Here is a 19,130-nt window from a genome sequence, read left to right as displayed (position 1 = left end):
GTGAGGCACTGGAAGAGGAACTGCAAGGTTTACCTTGCAGAATTGAAGAAGAAGAAGGGTAGTGAGACTACCGCTTCTGATTCAGGTATGTTCATGATAGAAGTGAATATGTCATTAAATCAAATTTCTACTTGGGTATTAGATACCACATGTGGTTCTCATATCTGCAATTCGTTGCAGGGACTAAGGAGAAGTAGGACTCTTAAGGAAGAGGAGGTGATTCTACTGATGGGAAATGGAGCAAGAGTTGCTGCTGAAGATGTAGGATCATTTCATTTACATATGCCTACGGGCAAGACTATTGTTTTTTTTTTAAAATAATTGTTATTTTGTTCCCTCGATTGTGAGGAATATTATTCCCATGTTAGACTTGGCTGAATTTTCGTTTATTATTGAGAATAATGATTGTTCTATTCTTAGAGATAATATTCTTTATGGACGTGGTACTTTAAATAATGGTCTGTATGTATGTGACATAATTTACTTCAGATTGAACAAACTAATAAAAGAAAAGGGATGATGAAAATCTCACTTTCTTTTGGCACTGCAGACTTGGTCATATTAGTGAAAATAGACTGCGGATATTGTATAAGGAAGGGTTACTTAACCCCTTTTGATTTTGAATCATATCCTACATGCGAGTCTTGTCTATTGGGTAAAATGACCAAATCTCCATTTAGTGACATGGAGAGAGGGCTGCAGATTTGCTAGGATTGGTACACACAGATGTATGTGGACCAATGTCTACGCAAGCCATGGGTGGATTTTCATACTTCATTACTTTCATAGATGATAGATCTAGATTCGGATATGTGTTTGATGAAACACAAGTCTGAAGCCTTTGAAAAGTTCAAAGAGTATAAGTATGAAGTGGAGAAACAAACCAAAAATGGTATTATAACTCTTCGATCAGATCGAGGTGGTAAATACTTGAATGGAGAGTTTCTAGATTATCTCAAAGAAAAGTGTATAGTCTCCCAGTGGACTCCTCTAGATTGGTATCTGAAAGGAGAAATCGAACTCTGTTAGACATGGTTTGGTCCATGATGAGCTATGCAAATCTTCCAGTATTCCTATGGGGTTACGCATATATTTACTGAATAAGGTGCCTTCCAAATCTGTTCCTCAAACTCCATATGAGATATGGAAAGAAAGGAAACCGAGTCTTAAACATGTTAAGATTTGGGGATGTCCAGCTTATGTCAAGAAAGTTGACCCAGATAAGCTGGAATCTCGATCCGTAAAATATAGTTTTGTGGGATATCCTAAAGAGACTTTAGGGTATTACCTTTACACTGATCATCGGGTGTTTATCTCCAGACATGCTACCTTCTTGGAAAAGGAGTTTATCCTTGAAGGAAACAGTGAGAGCAAAATTGAACTTGATGAAGTTCAAGAAGCACAAACTACTACGGATCAAGTGGAAACACCTGTTCAGACTGAACAACCTTCTGTGGAACAGCCCGTTCGTAGGTCAGAGAGAGTGTCTCGCCAACCTGAGAGGTATTATGGCCTTGTCATTGAGAATGACAATGAGTTGTCAATCATCGATGAAGACGACCCTGTGACCTATAATGAGGCTATGAGTAGTGTTGACTCAGAGAGATGGCAAAGTGCCATGAAATCCGAAATGGAATCTATGTATACGGTATACAAAAGAAAGATTAGAGCAGATGGCCAGGTGGAGACCTTTAAGGCCAGGCTTGTGGCAAAAGAATTCAAACAAAGGCAATGGATTGACTTTGATGAAACCTTTTACCTGTAGCCCTGTTAAAATCAGTTCGGATTTTGCTTGCGATTGCTGCTTACTACGACTATGAAATCTGGCAAATGGCCAGATGGTTTTCTTTCCAAGGGAAATGAAAACCTAGTGTGTAAGCTTCTGCGAACCATATGTGGTTTAAAGCAAGCTTCTCGTAGATGGAACATCCGTTTTGATGAGACAATCAAAGAGTTTGGTTTTATCAAAAACGTAGATGAACCATGTATCTATAAAAGGGTTAGTGGGAGCGCGGTAACATTTCTAGTATTGAAAGAGAGTTGACACACATAACAACATAGTAGACCCACTCACAAAGCTACTTTCTGAAAGTCACTTTGATCGTCATAAAGACAAGATGGGTATTAGATACCAGAGTGATTGGCTTTAGTAAAAGTGGGAGATTGAAATGAATATGTCCTAAGTCCAATCATGTATGAGGATTTAGGAATAACTTTTTATGTGATCTGTTTTGATTTCATTGATATTAATAAAAGACTTGTTTTGTTTTTTATTACGGGCTCTATCTATTTAAGTGTTTAAATAAGATATACCATAGTTGAGAGTAAAGCTTTTTATGGATTATGATGAGATCATAATAGTGAGACCTAAAAAGATGATAACTCTAAACTTAAATAGTTCCTGGTCATAGGATTACTAACTGGTAATTAATAATCCGCAAAGATCGGTACATACTATGCTTGCTTCATTTTGAAGGATGTTTGTTCTCATAGACATTTGTGTGGTGACACTATAGCTAGTATGTAGGTGCTTATTATAGAATAAGTTCACCGAACATGACTCGCACAGCTGAACAACTGATGGAGTTCACTCACGTGTCAGCAGTTGTTCACATAGTGATAGTTGTACAAGTATCCTTAGACTTGAGGTCATCATAGTCATCTTGTGTACACTGAACTATGCTTTGATTTAGTTCTTAGTCTCCAGGGACAATTATTAGGGCTCTAATAGGTATATGAATTTGTACACGAAGATAGTGTATGATCAATAAAGGATCTACCCCTTCCAGTGAAGGAAGAGAATGTTCAAGGCTGATCCACTTATGCTAGTTCAGGAATCTCTGGCCAGAGTGAATGAAATTAGAAAGGAGTTTCTAATTTACATAGAACTGAGCATAGTAAATGGGAAAGCAAATGATTAAATTAGATAGGCTTGGCACAAGATCCATGCCTTGTATTTAATCAGGACATTGGAGGGTAGAAGGAGTTAATTGTACGGTAACTATTCACTGAATAGGTTCTTGGTATTCTAAGCAGTGAATTCGTATTATCCGGATAGTCGCGATATGCTGAGAAGTATCCCTCACGATGTAGAATAAATATGATTAATTAATTAATCATATTTAATAAATTAGAGAATTTATATAAATAATGATAAAATAGTTTTATTATTATTTATTTCTACTACCGGCTTAATATTGAACCTACAGGGTCACACCATAAAAGAGAATGATTTAATGGTGGAGGAATTAATAAATAATGGCTAATAATTATTTATTTATGAAATAAATAATTAATTGGCAAATTTAATAATTGATTAAATGAGATTTAATTGATTATAAATTAATTAAGAAAAGTTCTTAATATTATTAATTAAGAATTTAATTTTTGGAAATTAAATCAAGAGAGAAAATTATTTCTAAAGTGTTTAGAAAAAGGATTAATAATTAAAAGATGTTTTAATTATTAATGTGAATAATAAAGGGTTAATAATAATAATATTTTATGGGAAAATTTCAGCGGAAAATTTTGCCTATAAATATACTATTATAAACCCTATTTTTATTCTAACCCAAAATTTTTAGAAAAACCTAATTCTCTCCACCTCCTCCTCCTCCTTAGCATCGTTTTCTTGGTGGATACCGGTGGAGTGCTTCACATTTGAGGAGCAGCTGCTAAGGATCTCCGATCGTTGCTTTTGGATCGCTATTAAAGGTTAGTAATCGATTCATATGTTTTAATCACGATTTATATGCTTTTATTTGGATTTTATATGTGTAAAAGTGTTTTACCATGCTTCCGCTGTGATTAAAATCCAACAAAGACTAATCTGCTTTTGATGATATAAGGGGGAGAACTTAGGAGAATTTCTTTAAGTTTCTAGTTTCTGAATTTGGGTTTTTGTTTAAGTTTCTGTGGTTTTAAGACTTGTTGCATCTGGTACTTTTGTTGCATCTGGTGCTTGATTTATGTTTATCTGTTTATGTGGTTTGGTTAAAAACTTGTTGATGGCTGTTTTTGTTTTAAGACCTGTTTATGCATATGTTGATGCTATGAAATGCTACTGGTATTTGGAATCTGTTAAGTTGTTTTTGCATTTTGCAGTTTATTATGCTGATTGTGATAACTTAAGTTTTAGTTTATATTTTGAGATATGCAAAGATTTTGGGGGAGTTTTATAAATTCTCCTAGATGTGCGTAATCATCAAAAAAGGGGAGATTGTAAATCCCTAAATTTTGATGATCAACACAGCAAGCTATCATACTATTATCCAAGCTTGTTTGCAGGTAATCACAGCTTAATGACTTTGTTATTTAAGCATAATGGTAGCAAGCTGTCATAAGACAATATTGTATTTCAGCAAGCTATGATCAACAGTGTCAGAATAACAGCAAGCCAAGATGCACAGTTCAGATTCAACAAGGAAGTCGAATTTCATGGAGATATTATAGGAACTTCTTTTATATCAGTTGTAAGGACTTCTCTAATATAATATACGTGCATTATATATATAGAGCTCAAGTATAAATCGTTTTAACTTATTCAAATTGATTTCCTAAATTATAGGAGTTTGTTTTTCTATCAAACTCTATCTTCTACAAACTGTTAAAAACGTTTTATACTCTACAAAATAGAAGAGATGTTTTCTGAACGTTGAACAACATTGTTTCTCTTCTATCTAACGTATACATGAACGTTTGAAACCATCCCAACGATCTTAAACAGTAGAATTGGATTCTAGCCGTTGTAATTTGTTGAGGTTGTTTCAAACGTTAATGTGTGTCGATATATGAGCATTCTTGCAGATTTTCAAAACTAACTAATTGCAAGCAAGAACACTCACAACTCCTGAACTTATTGATTAACATATACTCTCTTGAGCTCTAATTATATACACGTTTTGTTATCTTAGAGAGTCTATAGTTTGAGTTGTAAATTTTATCATTGATTTGTATTGTTCAAATTGTATTGATTAGTTGCTGGATAAGTTGGCTAAGGGAAACAAGGGTTTAGTAGTACTTGCTAGAGGAGTTTGTACTACGGGATAATATAATTTTTAGAGAGCAGGTTCTTAAACAGGGTTTCAGCAAGCCATTATCAGCAGCTGGGATAAAGGGAGATATATTGTTGTATCTTGTAGTTGTAACTTTCATTGATCAATAATATATTCTCTTACCAAGTTGGTAAGGGACCAGGACGTATAGTATAGGGGCTTAGGAGTCGAACCTGGCTAAAATTCTTGTATGTTCTATTTACTTTTTTGCACATTATTTTCTGCATTACATTTAGTTATCTCAGCTTACTATCATCGTCAGATTATAGTTCTGTTGGCAAAATCTCAGTAAGCTATTATCGAGTAAAATTTAAAAGTAATCTTAGTTAGCCATAATCACCTATTCACCCCCTCTAAGTGTATTTTCATAACTCTGATACCATATTAGATTTTTATAAATAAATGATAATTGATAAAAAATATTCTAAAAAGTAAACTAAAACAAAATATAATTTTATTATCGGATGCCATATGTTATTAAATATATTGTAACCCTCCCTCTTTGTATAAATTTACAGGTTGAAGTTTCCGCAATTGTACACCTAATAAATAGGTAAACCTAATCTTATCTAAAATTCAAAAAATACTTTATATACTAAATTCTTCGGATGTATGCCTCTTTTGATTTTCAACATACACATTAAGTCAAACTCATCATACGATCAGAGTGGTTTACTGGGCCTTGAAAAATATATTTGAATCCCAAAATCTAATTCGGGACAAATTATAATTTGTTCTGTATCAAATCGTTTCTCAGATTTCTAATATATTATATATGTCGAAGGCCTATACATATATATGTGACCAGCTGTTTTTAGTAACTATTTGAACTAATGTTTATTTGAACTAATGTTTCTTTTTCTTCCGTAGATAAATTATCCTCAGCCAACTTAACTGACTGAGATATACTATATGTCTGTATCGCATCCACCGATGGCTTGGTAACAGCCCCTTCTTTCTATATGTATATTATGTATGTTGAAGCCACAAGAATATGCAGTAAGCTGTCTCTTTACATGCCCCATGTAGATATAAATTTTAAGACGATCTCTTAACACTTGTATATGACTATAAAAACCCAAATTTATATTATGGTAACACTGTACATGTGAACAAGCAGCAAAGCTATGAAGATGCAAAATGCAAAAAAATGCTACATATAGATATATATTTAGTTAGTCTATATACAGAGTAGTTTTTCATTTTTCATGGGTGTTGGAGGAATCTATCTTGATTAGTAGTGGCTGCTGGAGATCCACATGCTGACCAACTTCAGTGGATTCTGCTGCGCCTACAACATCATCTATATCCTCGTTTTCAGCCAATGCTTTATCCAAAGCTGATTTCGCAACTTTGGTAACACATATCAATAAAACCACTGCACCAAAGCCAAAGATCAATTATAGCATGCAACAAAGGGAAAAGACAAAAATACAGAAAAGCCGAAAGCAAAAATTATCAGAGGTGCTCTAAGATTAGGGAACTGAAGTCACCTACAGTAAGCACACTGAATTCGAAGGAAGTTATACAATCTTAAACATAAGTAGTTACATTGTGAACCTTGTACAGTTACAAGAAGACATTCTGCAGAATTTCAAGTACTAAACTTATGTTCCGCTTGCAGCCAATACAATCACAACCTAACTTACTCAACAATCACACTTGGTCCACGTTAAACCTTGGGGTGGTATAACTAATCATTCGAGTGAGAGGCTTAAAGGACACAACAACAGACAAGATCTAATGCTGATTGGTGCATTTTCGCACAAATTGCGGTCAAATTACATATTTTCCAGTGAATTAGATTGTAAGTATACAGGGCTAGGTGAATGAAAATTTTAAATCAATGCGTAGGGAGAAAGCACTTGCCACCAGGCTATCAAAAAAAATCCCCACACTACATGTTACACATTTCCCCCCACACCTCAGGACAATACACATGAAAATTTAGGGGTATTTAAGTAATGCCAGACAGCACCCTTCATTTACCATATATAATTATAAACGGTATACTTAAAAACAAATAATTAAAAAATTACAAATAAAAGGAACAAATTTGTAACTTACTGTGTTGCTGTAATACTAGTAAACATGAGAACGTAATGTAGTTGTGGAAAAGGTAGTAAGGTACTGATGCCATCTTTTAACACAAGTTCTAGTGCTCATTCCTAATTTGAAGATTACGTCAAAGATGCTAACATTATATAGGATCATTTCTTTTTGGGTTGTGAAGCATATAAAAGATGATACCATATAATTCTCTACCAAACGTTTATATGAGCTTCAAGAATACTCATATATATTAACTGGGAAAAAACAAGTGAATGTGTTAAAACTTACCAGACATTACAAGACCAGAAACGATAAGTGCCTGCATACCACCAAAAAGAAATAATTGTAGTCAATTACAAAAGAAAATGTGAAAAGAGCTTTTTAAACCCAGCAATGGCATTATATACATCAATTAGTAAGTTCATTTGATGATACTAGGTCAGAGGCACTTGTGAGAAAGATGGCATTATTTGAGGACATCCTGAGGGGAACATGCAGAAAAGCTTATGCACAAAAAATCCTCACTTAAGATGGAAACAATCTTTTCCATAAAAATATAAGCAAATTCTATCACATCATACCCAGCGAGTTTTTGAGAACTCGTGCCATCCATGGGTGACATCAGAAATATCCTTCAAAGTAGTACCGGCATACACTAGAGCAAGAGTAATTGGCTGTCAAACACAATAGCAAGTATATCATTACATAGAATGAGGGGAAATTTGTAAAGCTCTTGTATAAAAGCATCAAATTACATAACAGAAAAACAATGATTTTACATACCACCATCCCTAACCATGAAGCCAACATGTACTCTCCTAATGAAACCGGTGTCACAGATAATAGGTAATTCAACATGCTAAATGGAAGCATAGGAACAAGCCGTAGAAGCAAGACAATCTGTCAAAGAGGAACCCATTATCAGAAGGTGAAACATGAGTGCCTCCTTGTACTAGTAATTGAACTCCTCATTTATAACCAAACCTAACATACAGAGTATTTACAACACAGATGTATACAAATATATAATATCACTCTTATTACTCTTTCAGTTCATTTTTTCATTTAACTGCGATGTCAGATACACACACATCAAAATACTTGCATCATCCTAAAACGATTTTATTAAGTACTAATCTTCAGTCTTCACCCAGTTTGGGACCACGGACGACTCTTATTAATATTAAGAAATAAGAATTATTAAAAGTTATTTTCTTTTGACTTGGAGTTGGATTTCTAGATACTGATTTCTTCCTATGTTCCAACTAACTCGGAGTTTCATCTGAATTATTCCATATATTTCACCCCGGACCGGAGGTCATCTCATGATACATATTGTAACTGTTACCATTTAAGAAATTAAAAGAGGATAGTTTAGGTTGTCTTGGAATTCTGTTAGCAACACTTATTTAAGCCTGCCACTCTCAGTCACCATTCTTTTTCTCCCCTAAACTTTATCTAGGCACATCCCATTCCTTACCCATTGTTTCTTTATTGAATAAGAATCATTAGTTTGCTAATAATAATCCAAATATTTTTATGAGGTCATTCTACTTTATGACGCTCGAAGAATACCGAATTAACACTTTGTTTAAACTTTTTTGTAATTTTTAAATGCTATTTTTCTATAATTTTGTATGCACCGTGCTTCTATGATGTATAAGGCTATGTTACTCGGACTCTTCATTTTACCTTGGAGTACCCGTGTCGGACACTCGACACTCGGATATGGACACTTATTTTAGGCCAAAAACATGTATATTTTTCAAAATATTGTTGAGTCCAATACTGGGACACGTGTCCATGTCGGACTCTTCTAGCTGAGTCCGAGTAACATAGGTATAAGGTTTGAAGAGAAATATCCTTCAGCGGTATGCATTACATATGGTAGACTGTAGCTATTAGTACATGATGAATAACTTGCTACGCAGAAAATATGGAAGAAACGTACACTTTTTGACAACTTGAGGATAGTGTTCTGTGTACCAAAGTAAACACACTCAAAAACCATAAATCCAGATTTCATTTCAGAAAAAAAACAAACCTTAAATCCAGATTTCTCAATGGCAAGTGAAACTGCACGGAACTGCGGATAATCCTTTAACTTGGAAATAACAAATGACCTGGCAATCTAAAAAATTTAAGATGAGATGAGTTGCCATTTACGAGAAAACTAAATGATCAGAGTATGATTTTAAAGATTGGAGGAAAAAGAAGTTTAAAGCAGACAAGTAATAAAACAAAGAGAAAAATGCCCCCAAGTACATACTTGGGAAGAGTTACATGTGCACATAGTGTATTTTGATGGTAGAGTTGTAATTCTTTAAACAAGTTCTGCATTCGAAAGTGCCCTCGTGCATTCACATTAAAAACTCTTTGTATCTCACCTGAGTTAGGTGAGTACATAGGAGCATGAAACCCTAAAATGAATGAATCTCAACAAAATCTTTTCTAAAGCAGGTGTGCACTACTACTTGAAACATATGCAAAGTATTTTAACTGGGAAGCAGAGAGAAGTGAAATTGTCAATTGCAGATACTGGCGATGAATGAAACCCTACATACTTAAAAACAGGTCTATCTAATAATTCACCCAAAAGAAGTGACTATTAAACACCTACTGTTCTCCCAAGAAGAAACGCAACAGCTGCACCAATAGTGGCGCCACAAGAGTCAGCAATAAAACCCACAGGCAAACCAAAAAGATAACCACCACCTAGCTGCAGCAAAAAATAACAACCACGTTAACTTTAATAGTTAAGAAAAGGGAAAAGGGACATCTAACTTTTTTATCCCCTTACACGATCTAATAATTGTAAAAAGGGCATACAAAGTTGCAAACACTAATAAAACATAATGTAAAAAGTATAGATTAAAATGGAAAGACTATACTACTTTAGTATATACAGCCATAAAGCCCATAACCAAACAATATAGCAAAAAAGAAAAGAAGACAATAACCAAAAAACCTGAAAGTGGCAGAAACCATATTCTATGCGGAATTACATACGAATTTGTAGATTGGATAACTAAATTTTTTATGAAAGTTCAACAAGTTTTAAAGCACCTAAAACATCTATCTCGGCACTAAAACTTCCTCAAAACTCGACAAGTGAAACTATTACTAGTTACTCAATCCAAGACTTTAGATCATTCTCATTATTTATTTAATTTTAAGAGGGTTCTTGTCGTTGTCTCTTCGGCTGATATAACTACCTACTAGTTTTGCCAATTTTTTTGATATGCATACATCATTTTTAAATTTATTACTTTCCGCAGACTGTACCATCACTCCAGTAAAAAAGTTACATTAAGCAATGACTATTTTATCTCCAACGTTGCCCTGTAAAATGAATGACATTGATGGCCTACACATGCACACAAATGTCTATAAAAGTATAGATATATACAGAGGGGTATCAAGATATGGGGATCAGCACAAAGAGGAGAGGTACACGAAAAAAATAAGATAAGAAGATAAATATTAAAGCAGAATTTAAGATCAGATTGAATAGGCTGAAAAGTAGACAATTAGTCCTTACGGTAAGTACTGATGCTGGTACCGCTAAAACTGTTAGAGGAATGTATGCAACTGCCCTGCAAGTTCAAAAAGAATGTACCCATTACGGACAGAAGTTTATTAAACAAAATACAATTCTTTAAAATATGTTAGTGCCAACTACATGCTTTTTATGACAAACACATTGATATGTGTGTCCAGATTGCCAGGAAGGACATATTCAACATGCATGGCCCTGACTGAATCAGTATGTATCATCATCAGCTTTAATTGTGTGTGTATATTTTCCGTGTGTGTGTGTTCATGCATGTGGGTCGCCCATTCCTTTGGTACACAGAAACAGTCTTACTAGTTAACTTAAATAAAATAAAGAAGATTGACATCTTAAAAGGATAAAATCAAACGTCTTGAACTCTGCAGCTTCAGGTCTTCAATACACAACATGTACCTCTATGATGGCGTGTTTTTTTTTTGTTTTTTATTGGAAAGGAGAAAAGTCCTTCACTGACCACATTTGTCTCCAGCGACTATTCTGAAACCGATATCTACACGTCACAAACTAAGTGCTTCTCTAAAACCATTATAATTTATTTGGCGGTATAATTAACCTTTTCTGCATGGAAATTTATTATTCATTTCAAATGTGTTTGATTCAAAACTTCATAAAACAAATTATTTACAGTTACATTTATAAGCCACATTCTCCGCCTGCATAATTTAACTTCCAACTGTGCAGAACACTGATATAGAAACTCTGTGCATATTAACTGTAAAAAATATATTCTATATTCTGTACATTTTAATGAGGTAAATGGGTTGTAACAATAATTAATTACACCTCTATGTCATTAAAAGTAACTTAATAGAACCATCACACTAAGAGCAACATCATCATGTCCAACTCACTGCAACCTGATTCTTCCTACCATACACACAGCACCTCAAGTGGGAGAAATTAAAAATCCCAGTAAAGATATTTTAATATCTTTACTCACTTTCCTCCCATTACTTTGGTACACGGAAACAGGCTTCCTAGTTAACTGAAATTAAATAAGGAAGATTGACATCCTAAAAGGAATAAGATCAAACGTCCTGAACTTTGCAGCTTCAGGTCTTCAAAACACAACACGTACATTTCACACACTGTGTTTTTTTTTTGTTTTTATTATTGAAAAGAAGAAAAGTACTTAACTGACCACATTTGTCTCCAGCGATTATTCTGGAACCGAAATCTACACGTCGCAAACAGTGCTTCTCTAAAACCATTGTAATTTATTTGGGAATATAATTAACATTTTCCATGGCAATTTATTATTCATTTCAAATGCTTTTAATTCAAAACTTCGTAGAAAAATAGGCCTTACACTTATAAGCTGCATAATCTCCGCCTGACATGATTAAACTTCCAACTATGCAGGACACTGACCTAAGTGCATATTATTGATTGTTAAGATTAATTCTAGATTCTGTCCGTTTTTATAACGTAAATGGGTTGTACAATAATTTAGTACACAATACACCTCTATGTCATTAAAAGTAACTTGACAAAATCATCACACTGGGAGCAATGTCATCATGTCCAACTCACTGCAACCTGATTCTTCCTACCATACACAGCATTCTACGTGGAAGAAATTAAACATCCCCGTTAAGATATTTCAAACTGATCTAGGACAAAACTATAACAGGGACAACTTTAAAGCCTTTATAATCATAAAATGTTTTAAGAGAGCACTTTTAGTTTAAACTAGAACTAGAGCATCATCAACAAGCCAATCAATGGCAGCAAATAATATCTTGTGGTACAACGTCAAAGTTATACTTACAGCACTAGAGGACCCCAGGGGCCGAGATCCTGCTCTACCCATACAAGAAAGTTCTTCAATATCTGTTAAAATCAATTGTTTAGACACATACCACCAAAAAACACCAAATCATATAATCAACACTTCATCTCAAATCAAAATCCATATTCAGTTTTCAGACATGAACCTCAAAAATTCGTCACTAAGAAAAACCGAAAATGACTCAGAGTTTCCACTAGGACATATAATTTATGATCATGAACTAGTAACAACATCAATTAACACCTCCATTATGCAAATCAACCACTACTATGACAATCATACTAAAGAAACTACATTAACACATAAATGTAACATTAAAGAAGCAAGAAATAGGCAAAGCTAAAGCATGATTAAAAAATTAAAAAAGATCCCAAATTAAAAAAAAAAAGAAGAAGAAAAGATAAAGACCTTTTCAACAGGGAGAGTGAAACAAGCGGTAATAATAGCAGCAACAAGGAGGATCAAAAGCGTAACTCTAAGAATATAAACCCAATTCAACGCCATCAAAATGAGCCCCTGCAATAGGGTTTACTTTAATTTCGAGTCGATGAAAATCAAGATTTTTGTGAAGAATAAAAATGGATTTGATAAATTGACGAGGGGAGAACAAGACAGATAACGAAAGTGCTTATGTCCGCGTCTTGTGTGTTATGTTTTGTAATGTATGTATGTAGATAGTTCGGATATGGCGTGTTCTGGTCTTGTAACTTAAAACTTAAGCATTATTTTTATCTCTTATAAGCACCCGTTTGACACGCATATGAGTTATATTCGCGCATCTCTCTCGCGTATCTCTAATAAATATATTCGCACTCACACTGAATATTGTATATTGTATTCACTGAATAAGGGATAGAGGGTGATCTTTAAAAATACCCATTTTTTGGGTGCAATGGCTGAAAATACCCATTTCTAAAATACATGACTAAAAATACCGTTTTGGTTACACATTTTGTAATTGGGTAAGTGTAATACGCATTTGAGAATTGGGTATCCAAGAAAATTACTAAAGATACGCATTTGTAGTTTGGGTATTACCATTGAGATACGCATTTAGGTTAAAAAAAAATAAATAAATAAATTGGATACCCATTTGATAAATGCGTATCTAGTACAGAATAAGATACTCAAATGGCAAATGTGTATCCAAAACGGTATTTTCAGCCATCCATTTTCAACCATTTAAACCAAAAAATTGTTATTTTTAACATTTTTTCACAGAGGGAGTAATATTAAAATTCACTTACTCAGATAAATCCCCTGCGGGACAATAAGTTCGTGACCACTATTGATTTGCATGAAATATTTTGTTGTGAATAAGGGTTGATTATGGTTACTTTCAGTTTTTTATTTAATTGAAACTGTTAAACAAGTAATAAATATCGAAGCACATTAATGTATAAAATATTTAGGATTATATAATTTGTTCCTAAAATACGTCTATAATGCGCATTTCAAGATTAGATATCATTAATATGCATTTCAAAAATGGATATCATGTTATTTAAAAAATAAAAAAAATTGAAAAAAAACTAAAACCTAAAAAATTGAATACTTATTACAAAAATGCGTATTACTCTTTTCATAACAAATAATACACATCTTTTAAATGCGTATCACACACCCCACCAAAATATCAAATACCCATTTGTGAAATGTTTATATTAATAATACCATTATTCAAATGCGAATTAGATAGTTATTCTTGTAATTTAGCCTAAAAAATGTAAGATTTTTGTCAAATTTTATATTATTTAACAAAATTTCGTATTTGATAACCATATTGAGCAAAATCAATTATTTGACAGTTTTAATATGATTTATTATCTCCACTCGTGTTACTATATGAAAGTGTTTAGGACCAACATAGTTTATCGAACTCTATATTATTTTTTTACGATCGAAAATTCTAAATTTTAAATATAACTAAATAATAGTCTTAAAAGCTGTCACACCTCTCGTAATATAATTCATAATAATAATTTAAGAATTTATTTAGTTTAAATATTAACTTTGTTGTGCAATACATGTCTGATCTGTGACGCCTTAAATCTCGGGGTTAGGAAATGAAGACCCACACACCATTAAACTAACAATAAATAAGCATAAACCCTGATTAACTATTAACAGAACCTAAACATGATTAAGTTTGAGACAAGACATAACTACTAACCAGTAAGTATTATTACAACCCAAAATATAATATTAAATTTACATAATCAATTCCGACTTGGAACCGATAGAAAACCCATTGTATCCTTACAAACTTTCCACTACACGGCTTGCTCACACATCCTGTACTACCTGCTCTTACAGTAGGGGCCACCAGGTACGCTCTTACGAGTAGTGCACCTAAGTCTGGCCATCCTCTTTCTTAACTGCCAACAAAGCAAAATATATGAGCACAAAAAACTCAGCAAGTAACTATATAACAGTTCTATGATGCAATAATATCAAATATCCAAAATAACTTTTATGGCATTCTACTTTAATTCTCTAGGTGGCAAATTTCTATCTTGGGTAAGCAAAGATATTAAAAAAGGGTTTTGGGCTTTCAAGGATCAAGAATTATGACAGGGTAAAAGCCAACATTCATCACAAATCAATAGCAGATCTCAATGAATCTTTCAAGTGGAAAGAAAGTATCTAAATCAACTCTGGGAATCAATTTTATGATAAATAACAATATCAAAGATAAGGATCATGGTCCTCAAAGTTATAAGTTAAACAATAACACAAATCAACTAATTTCAATTCATTTTATTTCATTTCATTTTCAAGGAAGCAATCTCTAGGAGAATGTATTCAATTACTCTTTTATAAAATGATAGGGAACCCTTGATTGGAATACTTTAACTTTTATAATAATAATAATAATAATAATAATAATAATAATAATAATAATAATAATACGGGTGATCAGCCCATACCGACCTCCATCTGGTCGTTAAGGTACTGGTAGCATAAATTTAGCCTTAAATTGGACTAGCCTAGCTAGTCTCTTATATGACTGGACTAGTCCCACTAGTCTTTTATGTCTCAATCCAATCCATCAGGAATTCATTTGGAAAATCTTGTGTTGGAAAAGAAAGGTTCGCCTAAGTTCATTTTATAATTACCAAGAATATGTGTTATTCCTAAACAATAAAACAAGAATTACAGAAGGGGGTTGAATGTAATTCTGGTTTCTTTTTGAGATTTTAAAATTGTTCTAACTTAATATATATAACAGTGTTTGATTTGCAATAATGCGGAATGGAAGAATAATAGAAATCAAAACACTAAGCAATAAAACACAAAGCTTTAAAACTTTCTGGTGGATTTGAATTTATCCCCTAGATATATATATATATATATATCATATTGAGAACTCTGTGATGTTTTGAATAGCACATATCTTCTTACCAGTGAACAAACAAACTTACATAGGAATTCTTAGTAGATACAGCCTTATCAATTTTTTCTGGAAAAATAAGCTTTCTTAATTACTTCGTTCTACTTGCTACTCTTGGTTTATATATCACCAAGTTACATGATAATAAGACAAGACAATAAAACAAAATGAATCTAGTCTAATATCATGCTGCTACATTACTCTATCCAGCATCTTTGAATATCTTCACATTTGCATTGAAATGGTAATGCTTATTTGTTCTCAAAATCCTGCTTAACAGGCTGCCACATTCCTTTTACAAACACCCGACGCATGTGACTGTCACTATCAACAACTATTTTGAATATGATCATCCATCGGGACTTAGTTGGTCATCTGTCGGGAGCCTTGGTGATCATCCGTCAGGAGCCTTTGTAAATTATCCGTTGGGAGTCTTTCTGCCACTTGACTCTATTTCACTTGTACAGGATTACAAAACATCTTATATTTACAATTAGCCAACCTATTTTATACATCAATCTAACAGTCATCATGACTTACAGAATCCTACAACATATACTCAACTAAAATACGTTGTTTGTAGAAATGTGCTACAATACTTATTATTACATAAGCTACACTCTCGATGGATGTTCAGTTGTCATCCGTCGGGACTGTAAAGTTCATCCGCCGGGACTATTTAGAACACCCGTCGAGAGCTACAAATTTACTAACTTAAATCTACAAAAGTGTTTTGTTTAACTTATCATCAAGTTCACAACATATTCCTAACAATCTTCCCCAATTTATGTCTACTGGAATTGTAGCCATAAATTAAGAGAAACTTGATGATAAGAAAACACCCTAACTGTACAGATTGAATTATAGTAGATAAAACTAGTAAGTACTACAATTTAATTGAAAATTGAACAAAGTGAAGTGTACAAAGAGTTCTCACAATCATTATAAAGGTGCTCCTCTATTTGATTTTGGAGCTGCCTGTGGAATTCAAGTTCTTCAGCATCTGAAAGATCCAGTTTTTCTTGCATTTCCAATAGAGTCTCATTACTAGAGATACTCAATTGGTCATCCAGTTTGAAGAATCTTCTAACACCCTTGTCATTCATGAATTCCATCAGCCAATAAGGTCTCAAATGCACTCTATTTCCTGTGAAGGGAATTGATAGAGTCTTTGGGAGTGCAACCTTGACTTTATTACTTCTTAGATCTTCTATCTTCTTTCGGACCAATTTCCTTGCAGTTATATTGAATCCAAAGTTTTTCTAGAAGGATGAGAAGATCTTTATCAGCACAGAGCAGCTTTCTTGAAGAATCCTGTGAAGAGGCCATGTGATTTCTTTCCCTCCCTTGTATTTGAATACCAGACTTTCAGGAAGATTTCTGTGAGCATCAATTGCTCTTACTTCTTCTAGTTCATCCATGTAGAGATTAATCTCTGAAAATTCTTTGATGTCACAGATGTATAGAAGATCTCCCTTGTTGACAGTTGGTTGAGCTTTGGTTAGGGCTTTGGTTCTGAGAGACACAGACTTGACCTTCTTGGTTGCTCTTATCTTTGTCTTCTTTGCTTTGTTGAAAATTGGTAGATTAAGTTCAGGTATAGGCAGACTCTCCTAGTCTATTGGCTCATCCTTGGGAACTATAGGCTCACCATGAAAATTCTTTGTTGGATCCACCTTAAATTCCTCATGTACCACTGAGGGCTTGGATGTTTGAGTTGAAGTTGTAGACTGTTTGGGAATGTAGTCTTCCATCTTGTCATCATCAAAATCCAACATTCTTTTGGAATGGAGCTTGTACCTGAACTTCCCGATCTGTTGAGGTTCATTTTGCACATGTTGCTTTTCAGAAATTTCCTTCTCAGCTTCAGCTATCACAAATGGTTTTTCAGAAATCTCAGTTGCAGTTTTCACAGCTTGAAGTTTGGCCAAGATAGCAGCTTGCTTCTTCTTTTGTTTGAGCTTTTTAGCATCTAAAGCAGCCTACTTCTTTTCTTGCTTGATTCTTTCTTTTTCTTCCTTCTTGGCTTCTGCAAACTGAGGGTGTCCAGCCACCACATAGATTTCTTTACCATTCCTGTAGATTTTGGCAATTCTTCTTTTTAGAACTGAGTCAGATGGATCTTTGAAAAATGCAATAAACCTTGCCAACAGCTTCGTTTTTATCTGGCCTTGGAGTCTCAAACATAAGATCCACAGGATTTTTGTCTGATGACTTTGGATAGTTCTTCTTAGGCTTCAAAACCAGATTGGCCTTTGGTGACTTTATGCATGAAGGTTGGCCCTTTTCTAAGCTACCTGGACTCATTTAATTCACAGAAATTTGCTTGACTTGAGAATAGTGATGAAAAGTCTTGTCTGGTTTCTCAATTGGCCCAAATTTCTTTGTAATTTCTTCATCTATTTTCCTCCACTTGTCATCCAATTCCTTCTCAACAGCTGCAACACCAAGCTTTTTGAAATTTGACTGTAACTCCAGTTTACCAGCTGTTATTTGGATCAGATCAATGCTGTCCAATACTGGTGGCTTTGGTAAAGTAATTTCTGGAACTATTACTTGACTGATTTGAACATTTATCACATTCTCCCCCTCACTGATTTGCTCTCCTTGACTAACTGGGACAATTGAATCTTTCTCCCCCCTTTTTGTTATCATCAAGTAGAGTAGAGATAGAAGTTTGTGCAGCCACCAGCCTTTGAAGCAACTGAGTTTGTTGGGCTTGATGTAAATGAATTGTAGTGAGAGAGGCTTCCATTGATTTTAGTCTTGTATCCTGGGAATCCACTTTGGTGGTAAGATTAAAGTTCTTCCTCAAATGTCTATTGATGTCAAGCATGGTTGTATTTGGAAATTTAGCATCCAATCTTTCAGAGATATCCTTCTTGACTTGGTCAATCTCTATTTTAATTGAAGTGATATCCAGATTGTGTTGAAGACATTGAATTTGGTGCAGTTGGAGGGAGTTGAGATGTGCTTGAAGTAGCTTCTTGGTGTTGGCATTGGTTGTAGCTTGAAGAGCTATCCGAGTCTATTGAATGATGTGAAAAAGAGTATTCTTGAAATGTTGCTCATCACATTCTTTAGAGAACACCGAAGATGGAATGTTTGATCTAGAGCTAGGGCCTGCTTCTCCCCCTATGTCCATAAACTCTTCTTCATCTCCAAAGAACTCTTCAGAACCACCAGTTCCATAATCAACATCATCACCAGTTGTGGGAGGCATGGATGAGATGGCATCTGTTATTCCCTAAACAATACAACAAG

General features: G+C 34.0%; 1 protein-coding gene across 1 annotated transcript; it reads right to left on the bottom strand.

The window, feature by feature from the left end:
- Window positions 1-6,119: 6,119 nt before the first annotated feature.
- Window positions 6,120-13,184, bottom strand: LOC141659213 (uncharacterized). Its single transcript, XM_074465997.1, has 9 exons — window positions 12,881-13,184; window positions 12,452-12,513; window positions 10,648-10,702; window positions 9,727-9,825; window positions 9,151-9,237; window positions 7,890-8,006; window positions 7,688-7,780; window positions 7,395-7,425; window positions 6,120-6,432 (listed from the first exon to the last, which is right to left on the bottom strand). Exons 1-9 carry the CDS (start codon window positions 12,974-12,976, stop codon window positions 6,254-6,256), a joined length of 819 nt encoding a protein of 272 aa, XP_074322098.1. The 5' UTR covers window positions 12,977-13,184; the 3' UTR covers window positions 6,120-6,253.
- Window positions 13,185-19,130: the final 5,946 nt, after the last annotated feature.

Source organism: Apium graveolens, chromosome 5 (genome assembly GCF_009905375.1).
Source record: "Apium graveolens cultivar Ventura chromosome 5, ASM990537v1, whole genome shotgun sequence".
NCBI lineage: Eukaryota > Viridiplantae > Streptophyta > Magnoliopsida > Apiales > Apiaceae > Apium > Apium graveolens.
Note: the sequence above shows the minus strand (reverse complement) of the source record. Positions and strands in the feature narration are given on the sequence as shown.